The 17,826-nt window shown below is 41.2% G+C and overlaps 1 protein-coding gene across 1 annotated transcript in view; it reads left to right on the top strand.

Annotated features, from left to right (window-relative positions):
- LOC126335946 (uncharacterized) overlaps nucleotides 1-17,439 on the top strand; it is a 70,248-nt gene extending 52,809 nt beyond the window's left edge. The window contains exons 3-4 of the mRNA XM_049999423.1: nucleotides 4,670-5,260; nucleotides 17,113-17,439. Of these exons, the coding sequence (XP_049855380.1) occupies nucleotides 4,670-5,260; nucleotides 17,113-17,439 (918 nt within the window). The remainder of the gene's footprint in view (nucleotides 1-4,669; nucleotides 5,261-17,112) is intronic.
- The last annotated feature ends 387 nt before the right edge of the window (nucleotides 17,440-17,826 follow it).

The following is a 17,826-nucleotide window of genomic DNA, read 5'->3' as shown; positions in this document are numbered from 1 at the left end:
AAAATGAGCTATCACACATCTCATAAGATAAAGCATGTCCTGCCTCACAGTTGCAAGAAATATGACAAACGTAAACAACCAGGAGTTTACAAGATCATATATCAAGACTATCCCACTCTTTTACATAAGTAAGACAGGCACATCGTTTTCCATATAAAATAATAAACACATGTCACCTCTTTGGCTAAATGTACATCTCAAATCTGCAGTGACAACTGCCGGCCAGAGTGGCCAAGTGGTTCTAGGCGCTACAGTCTGGAGCTGCGGGACCGCAACGGTCGCATGTTCGAATCCTGCCTTGGCCATGGCTGTGTGTGATGTCCTTAGGTTAGTTCGGATTCAGTAGTTCTAAGTTCTAGGGGACTGATGACCGCAGCAGTTAAGTCCTATAGTGCTCAGAGCTTTTTTTTTTTTTTTTTTTTTTTTTTTTTTTTTTTTTTTTTTTTTTGCAGTGACAACTAAACTTTATGACAGCAAATACGACAGTCCAGGTATCAATAAATGTCTTACAATTTGTCATAAACAACCTTCAGTTACAATATTTAGTATACTAGAGGCATTTGAAATACACACACAAAGATCTAAAGTCCAATCATATGCTGAAAGAACAGACAGATATTGAACATAACAGATTACTTTCTGTATTCTCTAGTGGTTCACTTATCAGTCTCACAAGAAACAGTGAACAAAATTTCCTCTGGCTCAAAAATAAATACACACCATAATCTCCATCTCATTCCACCTACCCGCTCTAGCCTTTCTCTCTCCCTCTCTTTCTGTTTTCCCCTTTCTATCTTCTAAGCCCTCTCGCTCTTTCATGGTTAAATACTATGTTCAGGCAAAAGGCGAAATGAAATAGTCTCCTTCCCGTCAAAGTGGCAAATATTTAAGGATAGAGACTGCTGGAACTCGCATCCTAGAGTACTTATAAAATCTAAGGCGGTACAGAGGTTTCAGTGGGTTCATATTTATTTACCTCTCCCCTTCCTTCTCCCTGTCACAGGTATATAGGCGATACATGCATTACTTAAAAGTTCTTTGTAACATTATGTAATCATTTCTCTTTGGACCTGCCCTTTTCCTGTTAAAATATCTTCTCCCATAGTATATTTTTAGAGACGATATCATTTTTTGTCGTTGGCCTAACACTGTGATGTCTGTTTATGTGTCTAAGAATTGCTTGATATTTAACATGTTTGTGTACAGTGTTTGAATATCTGTGATTTCCAAGTAGTTGTCCCCCTAAAATCCGGTTATTATATACGTATGTACAGAAATAACGCATATTATTTCCTGGTGCACTGCTTTACTTCTACAGACACTGCTGTCAGCTATCTATGGCTGTGTGTGTGTGTGTGTGTGTGTGTGTGTGTGTGTGTGTGTGTGTGTGTGTGTGTGTGTACTGCCTTGCTCATTACACTGTGCAGATGGCTGTGTGGTTGCACTGCGTTGAGTTTGTTGGACAGTTTGTACGTAAGTTATGGGGGTAAGAAGTTGTCGAAGTTGCAGCTAAATTTTTCGATACAGAAGATTTTAAAATGCTGTGATTCTGTTCATAAATGTCCTGTATATTCCAGGATTGTTTCCTAGTTTTCTGTAAATTTTAGGTACAAGAGTTCTTGAAATGTTAAGAACAAGCCTAGGAGAGGTACTCAAATTAGATTCTATAAAGTTGTTGCCGTCCGCTCACTGGTCTGTGCAAACATGACCTGAGTATTTTTCAAAAAGCAAGGAAGCCGTATTTGAAAGGTTGCACAGTAGAAGTCAGACTAAGGTATCAAGATATTAGAGAAGAACTAAAAATGTCAAGTCAGGAGAAAATGGAATGAACACCCAGAAGAATGGGAGTGAAAGAGTTCCCTTAAATGTTAGGAAATATAAGCGCCAAGGAAGAAGAGCTATAGGAAGACACCAGCAAATATAGGTACTGTAACAGGCAATTTTGCCTAATACCTGAATAGAAGAAGGAGAAGAAGTAGTTCTTGGATGTTCTCAAATGTCTTGGAAATTATAGCAGTGTTTTCGAATGTTTTTGAAGGTTGTTGGAATTCGTGCAGTGCTCTGAGAGTGTATGAGGTAAAATCCGACTCTACTGCGTTAGAGTCCGACTCGATTACGTTAGTCTGAAACACAAAAGAAAATATGTGGTAAATCTCTAATGGTAGCACAAGCTGGCACTAAGAAACGAAACAGGAGAAGTTTTAGAGCTTCAATCTCTGAGAGCATGTAAGGTGAAATTTGCTTCTATTACTTTAATTAAATTCCAAAGCTCAAAGTGAATATTTAAATGAGAATTTCAGAGAGAATTATAAAGGTTATATTAACTGTTCTAATGATATTCAGTGTTTAATATCTGAATGTAAGAGAGTATTTATGTAGCAGAGGTAGAAGTAGTCAGCGCAAAAAATAACACAGAGATGTCTCTCCATCTTCTGTCGTAGGTAGACCAGTCAGTGCATAGGGCGTTTCGTGCATTCATTTTCGATTTGTCTGTTCATGTTCCCAGTTCTATAAACGGAACCTTTTTCGAAAACAGTCATCAGGTTAGGTGATGTCTGTCTTACCATTCCACACTTGTTTATTATACATTCTCCTCTAAAATCGGCAGACAGCGAAGATATCTTTTACCAATAACATGTGAGCTGATTTTGATGTGTATGTGATGTATGTACATTAACCTGAAATTACATTTTAAATACATTTACATGATAGTAACACTTAATCACTGTAAATAAGAAAATTACATTATATCTATGTCTCCAACATTTACACTTTCCTTATAGTAACGCAAACTGAGGCCAGTAGCTTTATTGGCCCATAATTCCTTTCTCATTCTTTGCCATAAAAACTTAGAATATCTTATGTTGCTACGGAACCTCGTTTGAAAGACATGTTACAGTTTTCTCAATACAAGATTAATAAACTGCGTCCTTTTCTTAAAGTAGCTCAAGGAGTTCTGTAATCAGCCAACTTCCAACCGCCCTTCTTCATCTTACTTTTTCTTATCAATAATATTTGTGTTACCAATAGGAATAAATATTCCTGCTTCTTCTTTCACACAAAGTAAGGCAGAAAATTCACATCCTGCTAGAAGCAGATTGCTGATGGCTAAACCCTGTGGAACATCAGTTTCAATTTCTATTTATGTTGGTAATATGGCCAAACCTCTTAAACTGCTTCAGGCATTTACAACAACTCCCATCTGCTGCAGAATGAATGTCATGATATCATAAGTTCTCCAACAGAAATGTTGGGAATCACATACCAAATCAAATAAGTTACATAAGCTGAAAAACAATAGCCCTTGATGACAATTTTTATACTTAAATTTATTTTTAATGTAGTATAGGTATGTAAATACTTAGCAAAAAACAACCATCGCTTTGAAATATGCTAACATTTAAGGTGGCTGAGCGGTTCTAGGCGCTTCAGTCCGGAACTGCACGACTGCTACGGTTGCAGGTTCGAATCCTGCCTCGGGCATGGATGTGTGTGGTGTCCTTAGGTTAGTTAGGTTTAAGTAGTTCTAAGTTCTAGGGGACTGATGACTTCAGATGTCAAGTCCCATAGTGCTCAAAGCCCTTTGAACCATTTATTTTGCTAACATTTCTTATCAAATTACTGTTTAATTGAATAATATAATCCTCAGATAGGAAAGCTATTAACAGCCACATTGGCACTCTTCATTCCACTTGATTTTCTTCGCTAATGTGAATATTTTTCATATTTAGAGAGATTAAAATTAGGACACTTTTCATAGTGATGTGGTACTTCGTAATAAGGTGATTGAGTGATACCAGTATAAGTTAATCAGCTGTTGGGTAATTGCTTGGAAATGGAGAGAACTAATCGAGAGTTTGAAACTTCCTGGCAGATTAAAACTGTGTGCCGGACCGAGACTCGAACTCGGGACCTTTGCCTTTTGCAGGCAAGTGCTCTACCAACTGAGCTACCCAAGCGCGACTCACGCCCCGTCCTCACAGCTTTACTTCTGCCAGTATCTCGTCTCCTACCTTCCAAACTTTACAGAAGCTCTCCTGCGAACCTTGCAGAACTAGCACTCCTGAAAGAAAGGATATTGCAGAGATATGGCTTAGCCACAGCCTGGGGGATGTTTCCACAATGAGATTTTCACTCTGCAGCGGAATGTGCGGTGATATAAAATTTCCTGGCAGATTAAAACTGTGTGCCGAGTTCGAGTCTCGGTCCGGCACACAGTTTTAATCTGCCAGGAAGATTCATATCAGTGCACACTCCGCTGCAGAGGGAAAATCTCATTCTAATTGAGAGTTTGATTTAATACCTGTGGGAATTTGTAAAGAGTGTTGTTTGTGGGTATTGGTAGTTAGATTTAACAACTTGGGTGAGGAGAGCGCAGGTAATGGAGTCTTGCTTTGTGGAGGGGATATGGAATGGAGGAACTGTAGGTGATAGAAAGAACAGATTCTGGTGTGGCTTCCTGGATCAGAAGACAGAAGTCAGTTAATATTAGCCTAGTGCAGATTTTGGTGTCTGTCATGTTGGAAAGAAGGAATATCCGAACTACTCAAGTTTAGGTATTTCATAGATGAATAATAGAGCACGTGCACACTAATATGTTGAAAATTTTGAAAACTTTTGTAATGTAAAAAACTTGATGGTGCCACTAACAAAGGCGGTTATTTCACAGCCGGAGACGTTCGATACGGAGTCGCTAATACTAGGGGAGGTGATACCCACAGCGCACGAGGCTCTGCGGCGGGTGGAAGGTGCGTCGTTCCGTCCGCTAGCGGCCACGTGCCTGCACCACGGCGCCACGCCCAGGGCCTTCCTCGTGATGGACGACCTGGTGGCGGCCGGCTATCGACTGGCGGACGCCGATCGACCTCTCGACTACCAGCACTGCGAGGTGGTGATGCGAGCCTACGCGCGCCTCCACGCCGGAACGGCCCACGTGCTCAGCAAGCACCCTGACTACGGCGTCCAATTGAATACGGACATGTTTGCAGCTGGGACCATGGAGGGTTTGTTTCGTCAAGTGATACGCTCCACGTGTTCTGCTATTGCAGATTTCATAAAAAGGGTACCCGGCTGGGAAGAATATGCACCGAAGTACATCGAGCTTGCGAATACCATAATGCCACGAGTGAAAGAGTCATTGATCCGTAAAATGCAAGATACCAAGCTGAAGGTTTTGCTTCACGCTGATTGCTGGAAGAACAATATGATGTTCAGGTACTCAGAAGAGAAGGTTGCTGATGTGCGGTTTGTAGATTTCCAGGTATGTAAGTGAGTGGTTCTACCACATATCAGTTCTTTCTGTTCGCTGCATGGAGTGACCGTGTGGTTTGAGGTGCCATGTCACGGATTGAGCAGCCTCTTGCGCCAGAGATTCGAGTCCTCCCTCAGGCATGGATTTATGTGTTGTTCTCAGCATAATTTAGTTTAAGTGGTGCGTAAGTCTAGTGACTGATAACCTCAGTAGTCTGATCCCTTAGGAATTCACACACATCTGAACATTTTTTTCTTCCTGTTTATTTGGAAGCTTGGTCCACTTGCACATAATGAATTCAGAAAAGCACAGAGCTTGTTCTACGCTGATTTAGACCATGTAACTTATTCTGCATTGTCCAGTTACATCAACATGACCACTGACTGTGTTGGACATGAGCCTGCAATAATCGCTCATAAATGGCAGGTGGTAGCAGTAGCAGTGGATGTTACATAAAGTGTGTTGGTGTGACATGGCAAACAGTGCAGTCGTTGTCGTAATGTGGAAGCGGAGCGGTTCATCTGACGTCCAAAAGGGCATGATTGCCGGCCTTTGCGCCAAGTGTGGAAGCATTTCCAAAATGGCTAAGTTTGTAAACTGTTCAAGCATCTCCATGCTTGAAGCACATCGTCCATGGCAAAATGGCACTATCCACAACACGACAGGGACGCAATTGTAGTTCACCAGAGGGCATAAACAACAATGGTTAGCGACGACTGCGGAGACGTATCTGGGCAAATAATCAGGCGCCCAGTTCAAGCACCTATGCTGACAGATATTTATTGACAAGAAAGACTGGAATTTGCACTCCATTATCGCAACTGAACGCTCACTGAGTGGCGACAGGTGGACTTTTCGGGTTAATCGCGTTTTACGCTACGTTGGACATCAGTTGTCATGTAAGGCGTGAAATGTCTGAAATCAAACGCCCTACAACCAGCAGGGAGTATTATGGTCTGAGGAATATTTTTGTGATATTGGTTGGGTGAGCTCGTAATTATGGATGGCACAATAGGTCAACACAAGTATGCACCTGTCCTAGGCATTGTATCCACCCTTACATGCAGTGTATTTTTCCTCGGCGTGATGGCCTCTAGCAGTAAGACAGTGCAGCATGTCGCACAACTCGTAGTGCACGTGCAGGAATCGAAGGGCACCTGGTTAAATTACCGTACTCCATGGGCACTAAATTCCCCGGATTAAAGCTCAATAGCGAGCTTGTCGGACCACTTCGATCGGCCGAGAAACGTAGCGCAGATGCCCATGGCACTGGAGTCGGCATGGCTCCACGTCCATCTCGATACCTTCCAGAACCTCACTGACTCGCTCTTGTGCAACGCAGCTAGCTCTTTATTCGCACGAAGTAATGACCGCTATCGACAGGGGATCTCAAGTTGATTCCGTATTTCTAGATTTCCGGAAAGCTTTTGACACCGTTCCTCACAAGCGACTTCTAATCAAGCTGCGGAGCTATGGGGTATCGTCTCAGTTGTGCGACTGGATTCGTGATTTCCTGTCAGGAAGGTCGCAGTTCGTAGTAATAGACGGCAAATCATCGAGTAAAACTGAAGTGATATCAGGTGTTCCCTAGGGAAGCGTCCTGGGACCACTGCTGTTCCTGATCTATATAAATGACCTGGGTGACAATCTGAGCAGTTCTTTTAGATTGTTCGCAGATGATGCTGTAATTTACCGTCTAGTAAGGTCATCCGAAGACCAGTATCAGTTGCAAAGCGATTTAGAAAAGATTGTTGTATGGTGTGTCAGGTGGCAGTTGACGCTAAATAACGAAAAGTGTGAGATGATCCACATGAGTTCCAAAAGAAATCCGTTGGAATTCGATTACTCGATAAATAGTACAATTCTCAAGGCTGTCAATTCAACTAAGTACCTGGGTGTTAAAATTACGAACAACTTCAGTTGGAAGGACCACATAGATAATATTGTCAGGAAGGCGAGCCAAAGGTTGCGTTTCATTGGCAGGACACTGAGAAGATGCAACAAGTCCACTAAAGAGACAGCTTACACTACACTCGTTCGTCCTCTGTTAGAATATTGCTGCGCGGTGTGGGATCCTTACCAGGTGGGATTGACGGAGGACATCGAAAGGGTGCAAAAAAGGGCAGCTCGTTTTGTATTATCACGTTATAGGGGAGAGAGTGTGGCAGATATGATACACGAGTTGGGATGGAAGTCATTACAGCATAGACGTTTTTCGTCGCGGCGAGACCTTTTTACGAAATTTCAGTCACCAACTTTCTCTTCCGAATGCGAAAATATTTTGTTGAGCCCAACCTACATAGGTAGGAATGATCATCAAAATAAAATAAGAGAAATCAGAGCTCGAACAGAAAGGTTTAGGTGTTCGTTTTTACCGCTCGCTGTCCGGGAGTGGAATAGTAGAGAGATAGTATGATTGTGGTTCGATGAACCCTCTGCCAAGCACTTAAATGTGAATTGCAGAGTAGTCATATAGATGTAGATGTAGACTCTCTCCCTGGACGCATCGAGCTGCAAAAGGCCGTTTTTTAGCCTCGTGACAGGTTGTCACATAAATGCGACTGCACAGTGTCCGTATATACTCGTATTAATGAATAATGAGGTAATACAAACATACACAGCTTAATGAGTACTTCAAAATACGTTAACCCTAACCGTTTGATGGCATTCAGACAGTTCAAACAGTTCATAAGAATGGTTAAAAAAAGCTAAATTTTCCATAGGTTATTCCCAGTCATTCTAAACCAAGACGGTAGCAAGTCACGTAGAGAAAATATGACAAACTCTTTTATGTGTTATGTTGTATGGTTCCTGATAGTATAATGGAGTATGCAATTGGCCAAGCTTCATATGTTACATATTAGTACCACCAGCCAACCAAAATTAGCTACGTCATATGTAGTAAACAATGAAATACAGAGGGAAGAGCGCAAATCAAGCCAGTCCGTTGTTAGACATCATACAGAACTTAGTGGAAAGTCTCTGAACGTAATTATAAGACTATCCCTAAATTTTATTTCGATGGATTCTTTTAGAAAATGGTCTCAGTATATGGAACGTAAGGCCAAAATCGTTGCACTCAAGGAACGTCCAGCATCAAAACAGAATTCAGGAACTGCAGTTTGCTTGGTTATTAGGATAGGATATGGAGGATATGGGCGCTCAACAGTGTAGTCTTTAGCGCCCGAACGGAAACAACAACGGACGAGTGTCACTAAAATGCAACAAGTGCTAAAACAGAACTAAAATTAAAATTTAAGGGCTACATAGGCAGGCTGCACGTCAATAGTTGCAAAATATGGAATGCAGCACATAAAGAGGATAACTGCAAGAGAACGTAGGTGAAATTGTTAAAATGAAGCACATAGCACATGTTTGGAACTGGCCTATTACAAGTGTAAAAAGGAGTGGTAAGCCACTCGGCAACACACTAAAAATTCCAACCTAAAATTTTTGGCTGAAGGCCAGAAACATCACAGTACCTTAAAACTTTCTTGACACTCGCCTCGTCATCGGCTAGAATCGAGGGCAGATCCCCACTAATATTAACTTCCACCCTGATAGAACGATATAAATCACACTCAACTAAAATGTGGCGTACAGTGATTCGTACGCCACAGGCATCACACAGTGGGGGTTCCTCTCGCCGTAGTAAGAAGGCATGCGTAAGAGGACAGTGCCCTATGCGAAGACGTGTAAGGGTCACTTCGTCACGCCTAGGTGACCGGCAGGAGGAACACCACGGCTGGATGGTGGGTTATTGGTTATTGTAGACTTCTCTCCCTTATTTTCAACACAACTGTCTTCAGTAGTTTGGTGGATTTCTTCCGAGTCACAAAGACATGATATGTAACAAATTCCTGCCTTTTGTTACTATGAATCATACTTCGCTATCTTAGAGGGAGGATAGGAAACGCACGCTTCACACCATATTTCCTCAGGATGCAATCAGTTTTGTTTTGAATACGCCATGCATAGAGAGGAAAGATACCTACGTGGGAACCTCTTCTTCAGTGTCCTCACACTCTGGACAGTGCTTCGGAAGTGTGTGGTGTGTCCAATTTGTCTCCCTCTATAACGGTTCTGGCGAAAATAACACTCGAGTTGTGTTAACTGATGTGGCAGCTTTTCAGGATCCAACAGTACTCCTTTGCATTGAACCAGAAGGAAAAAAAGCACTATCGGCATAAAGTTTCAAAACCGTGTATTTGGCTTCCTATAAACAAAATGCCCTGGTGAGTTATAATGCTTCTCCTGATCTACACGTTATGGTATGAAAGGTAGCCGCCCTTTTCCACTTCCGCAGCAACGAGAAATTTTAGCCAGATAGACTTAAAACGTTGAAAAACAATCTGCCTGATAATAAAGGTATTATTCACGCACCTATGAGGAATGTTCATTTCAGTTCCACAGATTCAAGGACATATTCCTCAGAGTCCTTCATAATACGATAAGAGACAATTTTGTAAAAATACTGGCCCCAAAATAAAAAAAAAGAATGGAGGTTAACATGTGTTAAAATGAAGTTAGTTGGTCGTCCAAATTGACATCAGTTTTCCTAAACGACTGAGTGAGCGGAGCATGAAGAAACAGTGAGGAAATGTTGAAAATTGCTAAAATAGCGAATCATTTAGGTGTGAGACCTACAGCGAGCATAAGAAACCCTCCAGATCTGCGTGAAGACTAACCTGAGGGAAATCAGTTTGGGTCCCACGAAAATGTGAGAACACATGAGGCAATACTGACCCTGTGACATACGTCAGAAGACAGACTGAAGAAAGAAAGTTAAACTGACATTTATAGAGTTTCTCAATTTAGAAAAAGCTCTTGTGTATGTTGTGTTGAAAACACTGTTTGAGGTTCCAAAGGTAGGAGGGGTAAAGTACAGAGTGCGAAAAGTTGTCTAAGCCTTATAGAAAAACCAGTCTGCATTTATGAAAGTCGAAGGACGTGAGACGAAAGTAATAACTCAGAACGGCATGGGACATAGATGCAGCCTATTCCCCAAATTATTTCATCTGTTCATCTAGCAATCGGCAAAAGAAATTAAAGAGGAATAAGGCAAAGGGGATTAAAGTTCAGAGAGAAGAAATGCAAATTTTAAGGTTTCTTGATTATAGCAATGCTATCAGATACGGCAATGATCAGTTGAAAGCACCGGATAATGTTTTGACAAGAACTCTTTATATGAACGCCGAGAAAAGTGGAACAAGGACAATGAAATGTAGTCGAATTAAGTCAGGTGTAATGGCCTAGAGAAGTATTACTTTTATATCCCTTGAAACTTCGTGGCAGATTAAAACTGCGTGCCGGACGGGCTCTCCAACCTGGGTCCTTTGCCTTTCATGGCCAACTTCTCTGCCGCCTGAGCTACCCAAGCACGACTCACGACTCGTCTGCACAACTGTACCTTCAGCAGTACATCTCCTACTTACTAGACTTCGCAGAAACTCTCTTGCAAAGGTAGGCGATGACGTACTAGCGGAAGTAGAGCTGCGAGGACGGGTTGTTAGTCATGCTTGAGTAGGTCTGTCGGTAGAGGACTTGGCCACAAAAGGCAAAGGTCCCAAGTTGGAGTGCCTGTCCAACAAACCGTTTTAATCCTCCAGGAAGATTCATATGAGCGCATACTCCACTGCATAGTGAAATAGCTATTCTGACTAGATCTTTTACTTGCGTGCAATTAAGCTTAAATCAGAATGGTTATCACTGGGAGTGGTAAGGTGCTGAACATTAAGAAGACTATAATTTTCAACATATTTATTTGCCGCAGGGGCCAAATTTAAAATAAACAATGACGAGCAGTATTTATTTGCAACAGAGGCAATGACGAACAATTAACACACCTCAGTAAGTTAACGAAACTTTAAGTCACTATCCGTTGAATACATCAGAGTTACTTGAAAATCAATATTACAATAACCACAACATGAATAACACTTTAAACTTTTTAAAAAATCTTTGAAGTTAGTACTTAAAACCGCTCGGGACACCACAAGTCTGCAACCTGACGAGACGCCGAAAAGACAAAGCAAGGTAATTGCAGGCTTTAAAATAAAAGGAAATGAGGAGATGTGAGGTGGTGTGATGGCCCTCAATTAACTGCCCCCCGACTCAAGAGTTGATACATTAAAACTTTGGCTGGTTTCGTTGTCTAGGGACTGGGATACATAGTTGCCGCATTACAAGGCAAATACTTCTGAGTCTGCAGCATACAATATAAATACACACATGAATCGAATGTTCGAAGGTTCCTATCACTCGGCAATTGCGAATTAATATAGAATTTTTTTATAAATGAAAGATTGCAATTAAATAAAATCTGCAGGTACTATCTTAGCTACTTTAAATGATGAGTACGACAGTAGATGTACTTTTGAGAATGTGGTATATTTCTGCAAAACACTTATTGGTGTCGATGGTCCAGCAATTAAATACAATATAAGTTGAATAACTGGTAAACAACAGATTCCTATTTCACATAATTAGTTATAAACAACAACATAGCTCGTGAGATATTCACTTCCAAACGCCTACTATATCTTCACTGCAGAAGCCACGGAAATGTCAGAAGTACACAAGTCGGCACTCCGAAGTATTTTTATCTCTTTCGATAATGCGCGAACTGCTACATTCCAAGTTTTTTCCGCGACTGTGCGTCCGTCGCGCCGCCACGTCCAGCATTCCCCGTGTCCTGTGCCGTACTGTTCAGAACTCTGCTCCCGCTTACATCCAGTCTCCCCATCCACAAACGCTGTGATTGGCTAGGGCGCTCACGCCATGTCTTCAAGCCAACGCACCCACACAAACATAATGAAACACTTTCGAAATACTGAATTTACATTTAAATAACTTGAAATTAAATACATGTTCCTACGTCTGGACCATAAACACGCTCTAATACACATTATTAAATACATAAACAATTAAATAAACATATATCAAAAGAATAGAACAGAAGGAAGTCAGTAGTCTAATGTCTCTGTGCTTTCTGAAACACAGTAAATAATTGACTAATTTCTTCATGAGCAGTATATATCGGATATAAACAAAGACATAGTTGAATAAATATATTTATAAGCATGCTCCTACCGTTTTTTCGTGTAACTATGGAGTACCTACGGCCTGACGCGATCTATTGTAATCGGCCACTTTGACTTCCAATAACTCATGTACTATTCACGTTACATGCCTGTAATTTATACCAAATTAGGTTTTTAACTAATAGCTTTCTAAAATCATATCAGTCGACAAAATCTGATAAACCGTTTGGATTTTGAAATTCGTTGCTGGGTGTTACTTGTATAATTTATCGTAAATACTAAATTTTAAGCGAATAAACACATTGAAAATCTGATTACACCATCATAATCGTCGTGCAAATAATGGTAATGTACATTTTTCTTTTTGAGGTATCGTCATTTATCTGGCTACTATTAATTTCTATAATAACTGTGAAATGTCTGCTATTATGGTTTCACAAAGGCCGCCATTTTTGACACTCCCGGCATAGACATCCCAACTGAAGTTTAAAATCAGTCACTACTTCTAATAGGAAAGTTATTTATTACGTGTTTTAACCAATTAATTATAAATATTTTCCTTTGTTCAGCTTCTCTACTTCAGTAAAGATCACAATGATGGAACAAGCAGTAGCTTCCTATCATTACATCAGTATTGGGTATCTTTACTTATTTCATATCTTAGCTACAATATCCGAATTGGTTCAGAATTTCTGCAAAAATCGTTTGTGAAGCAGCAGCAAATAGCACAATTCATTTTACTAAGGCATTCAAGAAAATATTGCTATAGCTTATGGCTCTCATAGTTTAGTCTTAACTACACATGCTCTGCAAAACATTTGCCACATTTAAATTAGCACAGTAACACTAGCACACTGGACAAATTTGCAATTATACTATAAAGGTTTTTTTAAACAATATTAAAGAGAAAATGATTATGAGGAGAAATCAGATTTCAGTAACTGCTAATAGAGTCGTAAGATTATGAAATGAAACGTCATGTGACTAGGGCCTCCCATCGGGTAGACCGATCGCCGGGTGTAAGTCTTTCGATTTGACGCCACTTCGGCGACTTGTGCGTCGATGGGGATGAAATGATGATGATTAGGACAACACAACACCCAGTCCCTGAGCGGAGAAAATCTCCGACCCCGCCGGGAATCGGACCTTGGCCCTTAGGATTGACATTCTGTCGCGCTGACCACTCAGCTACCGGAGGCGGACGACAAGATTATAACAGACATGTTAATTGGCTTTCTCAAACATAGGCAAAATGTGAGAAATTAATCTTCCTTTTCCGAAATTAGAGGAAACAATGAGTGATGTTGCCTTATAGAGAAATGGTGTACGAGTACAGCATTCAGCCAGTAAACTTCAGCATTTTTCAATTTTCCAAAACAAACCACGTCCGAGTTAAACACAACTATTTGGTGGTTTCCAGCTTTTAGTATTCCCATCATATTTAATTTGGCCTTTCAGTACCAAATCCTGGATGGAGCTTCAATGAGATCTGCTTGTCTCCATGTCATCCACACGCGCGCCAAAACTCGACATGTCATAAGCAATAGTGCTTCCCTCATTTTGTGGTAGAAGAACACGATCAAAAAATTATTGCATTTTCCCTCAGTGACATATCAGTTTTTATAGCTGCAGTATATTTAAAGTATTTCATGACCAGTGAAGTTACATTTCCCAACTTTTACAACATTCTTTTACAGTTTACTGACAACCTATTCTAAAATAATTAATAAAGGTAGTAACGCACATAATGTAGTGTATATACAGTCGTTTAAAGTCCTTACATAGAACACCGTTAAAAGGAGTTGAATGTCGGCTGTATCTCTGCGTAGAGTGTGTTGTTATAGTAGAAATTGATGCTGATGTAATTGGATTAGAAAATGAGAAGCTGAAAGCAATATACGGGTTACGCTATTTGCGTAGCAAAATAGTTGACTAAATCGGAAGAAAAGAGGATATGAAATGCATACTGGCAATACCAAGAAAAACTATTCTGCTGAAGAGAGATATATTAACATGAAATATAAATTTTAGTGTTAGCAGGTAATTTCTGAAAATATTTGTATGGAGTAAAGCCTTATTTTGAAGTGGAACGTGGGTGATAAAGAAACGGACAAGAAGAGGATAAAAGCTTTCGAAATGAGTTTCTGCAGAACACTGCTGAAGACTGGAGGGCAATGAAAAAGTACTGAATCGAATTAGAGACGAAAAGCTACGGCAAAACTTGAGTAAGAGAACAGATAGGTTGGCAGAACACATCCTGAAGTACCAAGGAATCCATAAATTGGTAATAGATGAAGTGTGGAGTGAATCTGTGTTTGAATAATTCTCACAGTCAATTATCTTTTTGGAAATGGCGTTACTAATGAGTGAATTCAACCAATAAACTTCGTTACTCGGACCCCTTGTATTTTTCAAACACACACACGCACACACACGCAGACACAAACATACGCATACACACACATGCAAAGTCTGTGAAGTTTGTGTTACACAAAGTGTATGAATAGTCATAATACAGTTTATATTGACGTTGCCTTAAGTGGCTAACAATATTGTTCTCGTTTTCATCTTGAGTTAGCGTGACCTATTCAAATATAAAAAACTTAACCGTAAATGGTAAATTTTGATAATGCTAGCAGGAGATCATTGTTTCTTTCTGTGTTTGTTTCGATAATGGTAGTAGTAGATCATTGTTTTTTTTCTGTGATTGTTTAGTGTTGCAGCGGTGCACATTTGTAGCAGTGTAACGCGAAATTAATTCACAGTGAGGAAGTTAATAAATGTGTCCCTTATTTTTCATTTTCTTCTCATCAGTTTAGTTTTATTAATAACGCCGAAGAACTTTTCAGCGTTTCTCATCTTCTCTCTTTCGTTCTTCTATCTCTTTCTGATTGTTTCACAGTTCTACAACCCACTTTAGTGCACTCTAATTTAGAAAGACGACGCACCACGAATGAATTATCCGAATGTACATTACTGTAATTTCAGGTAAATTTGATGATTTATTCAAGAGAACTAGCTTCACAAACTGAGCTATTCAGTAATGCGTTGCTCCACCGCTGCGCCTTATGTTAGTAGATATTCAGCTTGGCATTGATTGACAGGGTTGTTGAATGCCCTCCTGAGGGATACCGTGCCAAATTCTGTCTACTGGTGCACTACCCTGTCAAAATCCCGAGCTGGATGAAGGGTTCTGACCTCAATGCTCCAAACGTTTCCAATTGGGGAGAAATGTGGCGTCCTTAGGGACTGAAGTAGGTTCAGGTGAACACGAAGACAAGCAGTAGGAACTCCCGCCTTGTGTGAGCAGGCATTATCTTGCTGAAATGTAAGACCAGGATGCCTTGCCATGCCGGGCAAAAAACGAGGAGCAGAATATCGTCGACGTACCACAGTGCTGTAAGGGTGACACGGTTGACGACCAAAGAGGTCCTGCTATGAAAAGAAATGGCACCCTAGACCATCACTCCTTGTTGTCAGGCTCTATGGTGAGTGACAGTCTTGTGGGTGTCCCACTACTGTCTGGGATGTATCCAGACACATCTTCGGCCTGGAACTTCACTGAGTGAAGTGTCTTCAGTCACGAATCCCATTTCGAACTCAATCGTGGTGACCAATAAAGCTGTGTCTGGAGACGTCCCTGACTGCTGTGGAATACCAACCCGTCTCCCGCCATAAGGCCCGCCAATCAGGAGTGATGATCTGGTGTGCCATTTGTTTTCCTAGCAGGACCGTTTTGGTTGTCATCCGCGGCACCACTAAGGCATTGCGGTACATCGACAATATTCTATGCCCATTATGTTGCCTTTCATGGCAAATTACAGGGGTTACATTTCGGCAAGATAATGCCCGCCTGCACGCGGCGAGTGTTTCTACTGGTTGTGTTTGCTGAACCTAGCTTGGCCAGCAAGATTGCTGGACTTCTGCCCGGTTGAGAATATTTGGAGCGTTAATGGCAGGCCCCTTCATCCAACTTGGGATTTTGACGATGTAACGCACTAATTGGGCAGAATTTGTGATGATATCCTTCAGAAGGAACCAAACAACTCTCTCAATCAGTACCAAGCTGAATAACTGCTTTCATTAAGGCCAGTGATGGACCAACATATTGTTGTCTTGCTCAGTTAGTGAAGCTCTTTCTCTTGAATAAATCATCCCGGTCTTCTGAAATTGTTATCGATTGTTTGTCTGTAATGTTCATTGTATCTACCGATTTCCCTCACATTCGGATAATACCTTTGTGGTGCGTCTTTTCTCTGTCTTAGAGACTATTTTATTTATATTATGTTGTTATCACGAGTATTGTGGCCGTCACCCCTTTTTGCACACTATTGTCCACCTCCTTCTATTGAGCCAGCCTACTTCCTCAGGGTCTGTGGCCATCACTGCTTCGTAGCACGTTCCCCTTTTCCTTGGTACACATCCTCTCATCCTTCTTCCTTGAAGAGAGCTTTTCCATTTTCGGTCTGGCTACCATATTTTCTATATAACCAGCAACAATGGATATTTCTTCATTTTGTTTAAATTGCCATAGTGCTGATTTTAAAAATTTCTGACTTTAAAAATTCTCTCATTATGTTGTTCTTCTTACGGTCCAATATCAACTTCTTCCCCAGTGTCACCAGTCTCTCTCATTCTATGTTCTTTACATACCTGCTCATGATGTACAGGCAGTGCCGCTTGCTGCGATGAATCAGTGCTACAAGCGAGTTGTTACGAAGGTTTTGTGGCGGGAATGGTGATTTTAGCAACACCTTCACTCTGTAGTGAGACATTCCATATTGTTCTGCTGCACTGACATTGTGTCCACGTCCACAGCTGACGCACGTGTCCAGCCCTGCACGCGACCTGGTGTACTTCCTGTTCGCGAACGCTGGTCTCGACGCGCACGAGCGCCTGCCTTCGCTGCTGGAGACCTACCACTCACATCTCCAGGCGTCGCTGCGCGCGCTGGGGATGGCAGCTGCGGCGGACGCCTACCCACTGGACGAACTCCTGAGGGACGTAGAGGACCTACAGCCTTTCGCTCTGTTCACATCCACCTTCAGTGGGTTCGTGCTTTCCTGGGAACGTGTCGGATGCCAGTACTCGCAGCCTTACATGAAGTACATCACCTGTCACTTCGAGAGTAAGGGGCTACTGTGACAGGCGCTAGCTGTGCTGTATTGGTAGAAAGGGCGAGAGCGGGGTAGAATTGAATAGACACTGCTAAATATATCATTGCCGATAGTTTATTCACAGAGTTCATCAATCACATTTATAGAAGTCAGCAACCATTATTATCATTAGACTCTCTTGCTAGTTATCAATATTCGTCACAAGCTAAATTTAATAGCCTACATGTGAGCTGAGTTTTCGGAATAAATTTTATGAAGTTACTGCTGCTTTCTTACCGAAAGCAAGGTGAAAAATTCTTGTTGTAATCGAGATGACGTTCTAGCACAACTGATACATTGTCATAGGGGGGTGGCATTTAGCATATACTAACTATACTGGGAGGGATGGGGAGGGAGCCAGCATTCCTCGCTATCG

The sequence above is a fragment of the Schistocerca gregaria genome, chromosome 2, assembly GCF_023897955.1.
Source record: "Schistocerca gregaria isolate iqSchGreg1 chromosome 2, iqSchGreg1.2, whole genome shotgun sequence".
Classification (NCBI taxonomy): domain Eukaryota; kingdom Metazoa; phylum Arthropoda; class Insecta; order Orthoptera; family Acrididae; genus Schistocerca; species Schistocerca gregaria.
The sequence above is the reverse complement of the archived record's forward strand: the minus strand, read 5'-3'. Positions and strand labels throughout refer to the sequence as shown.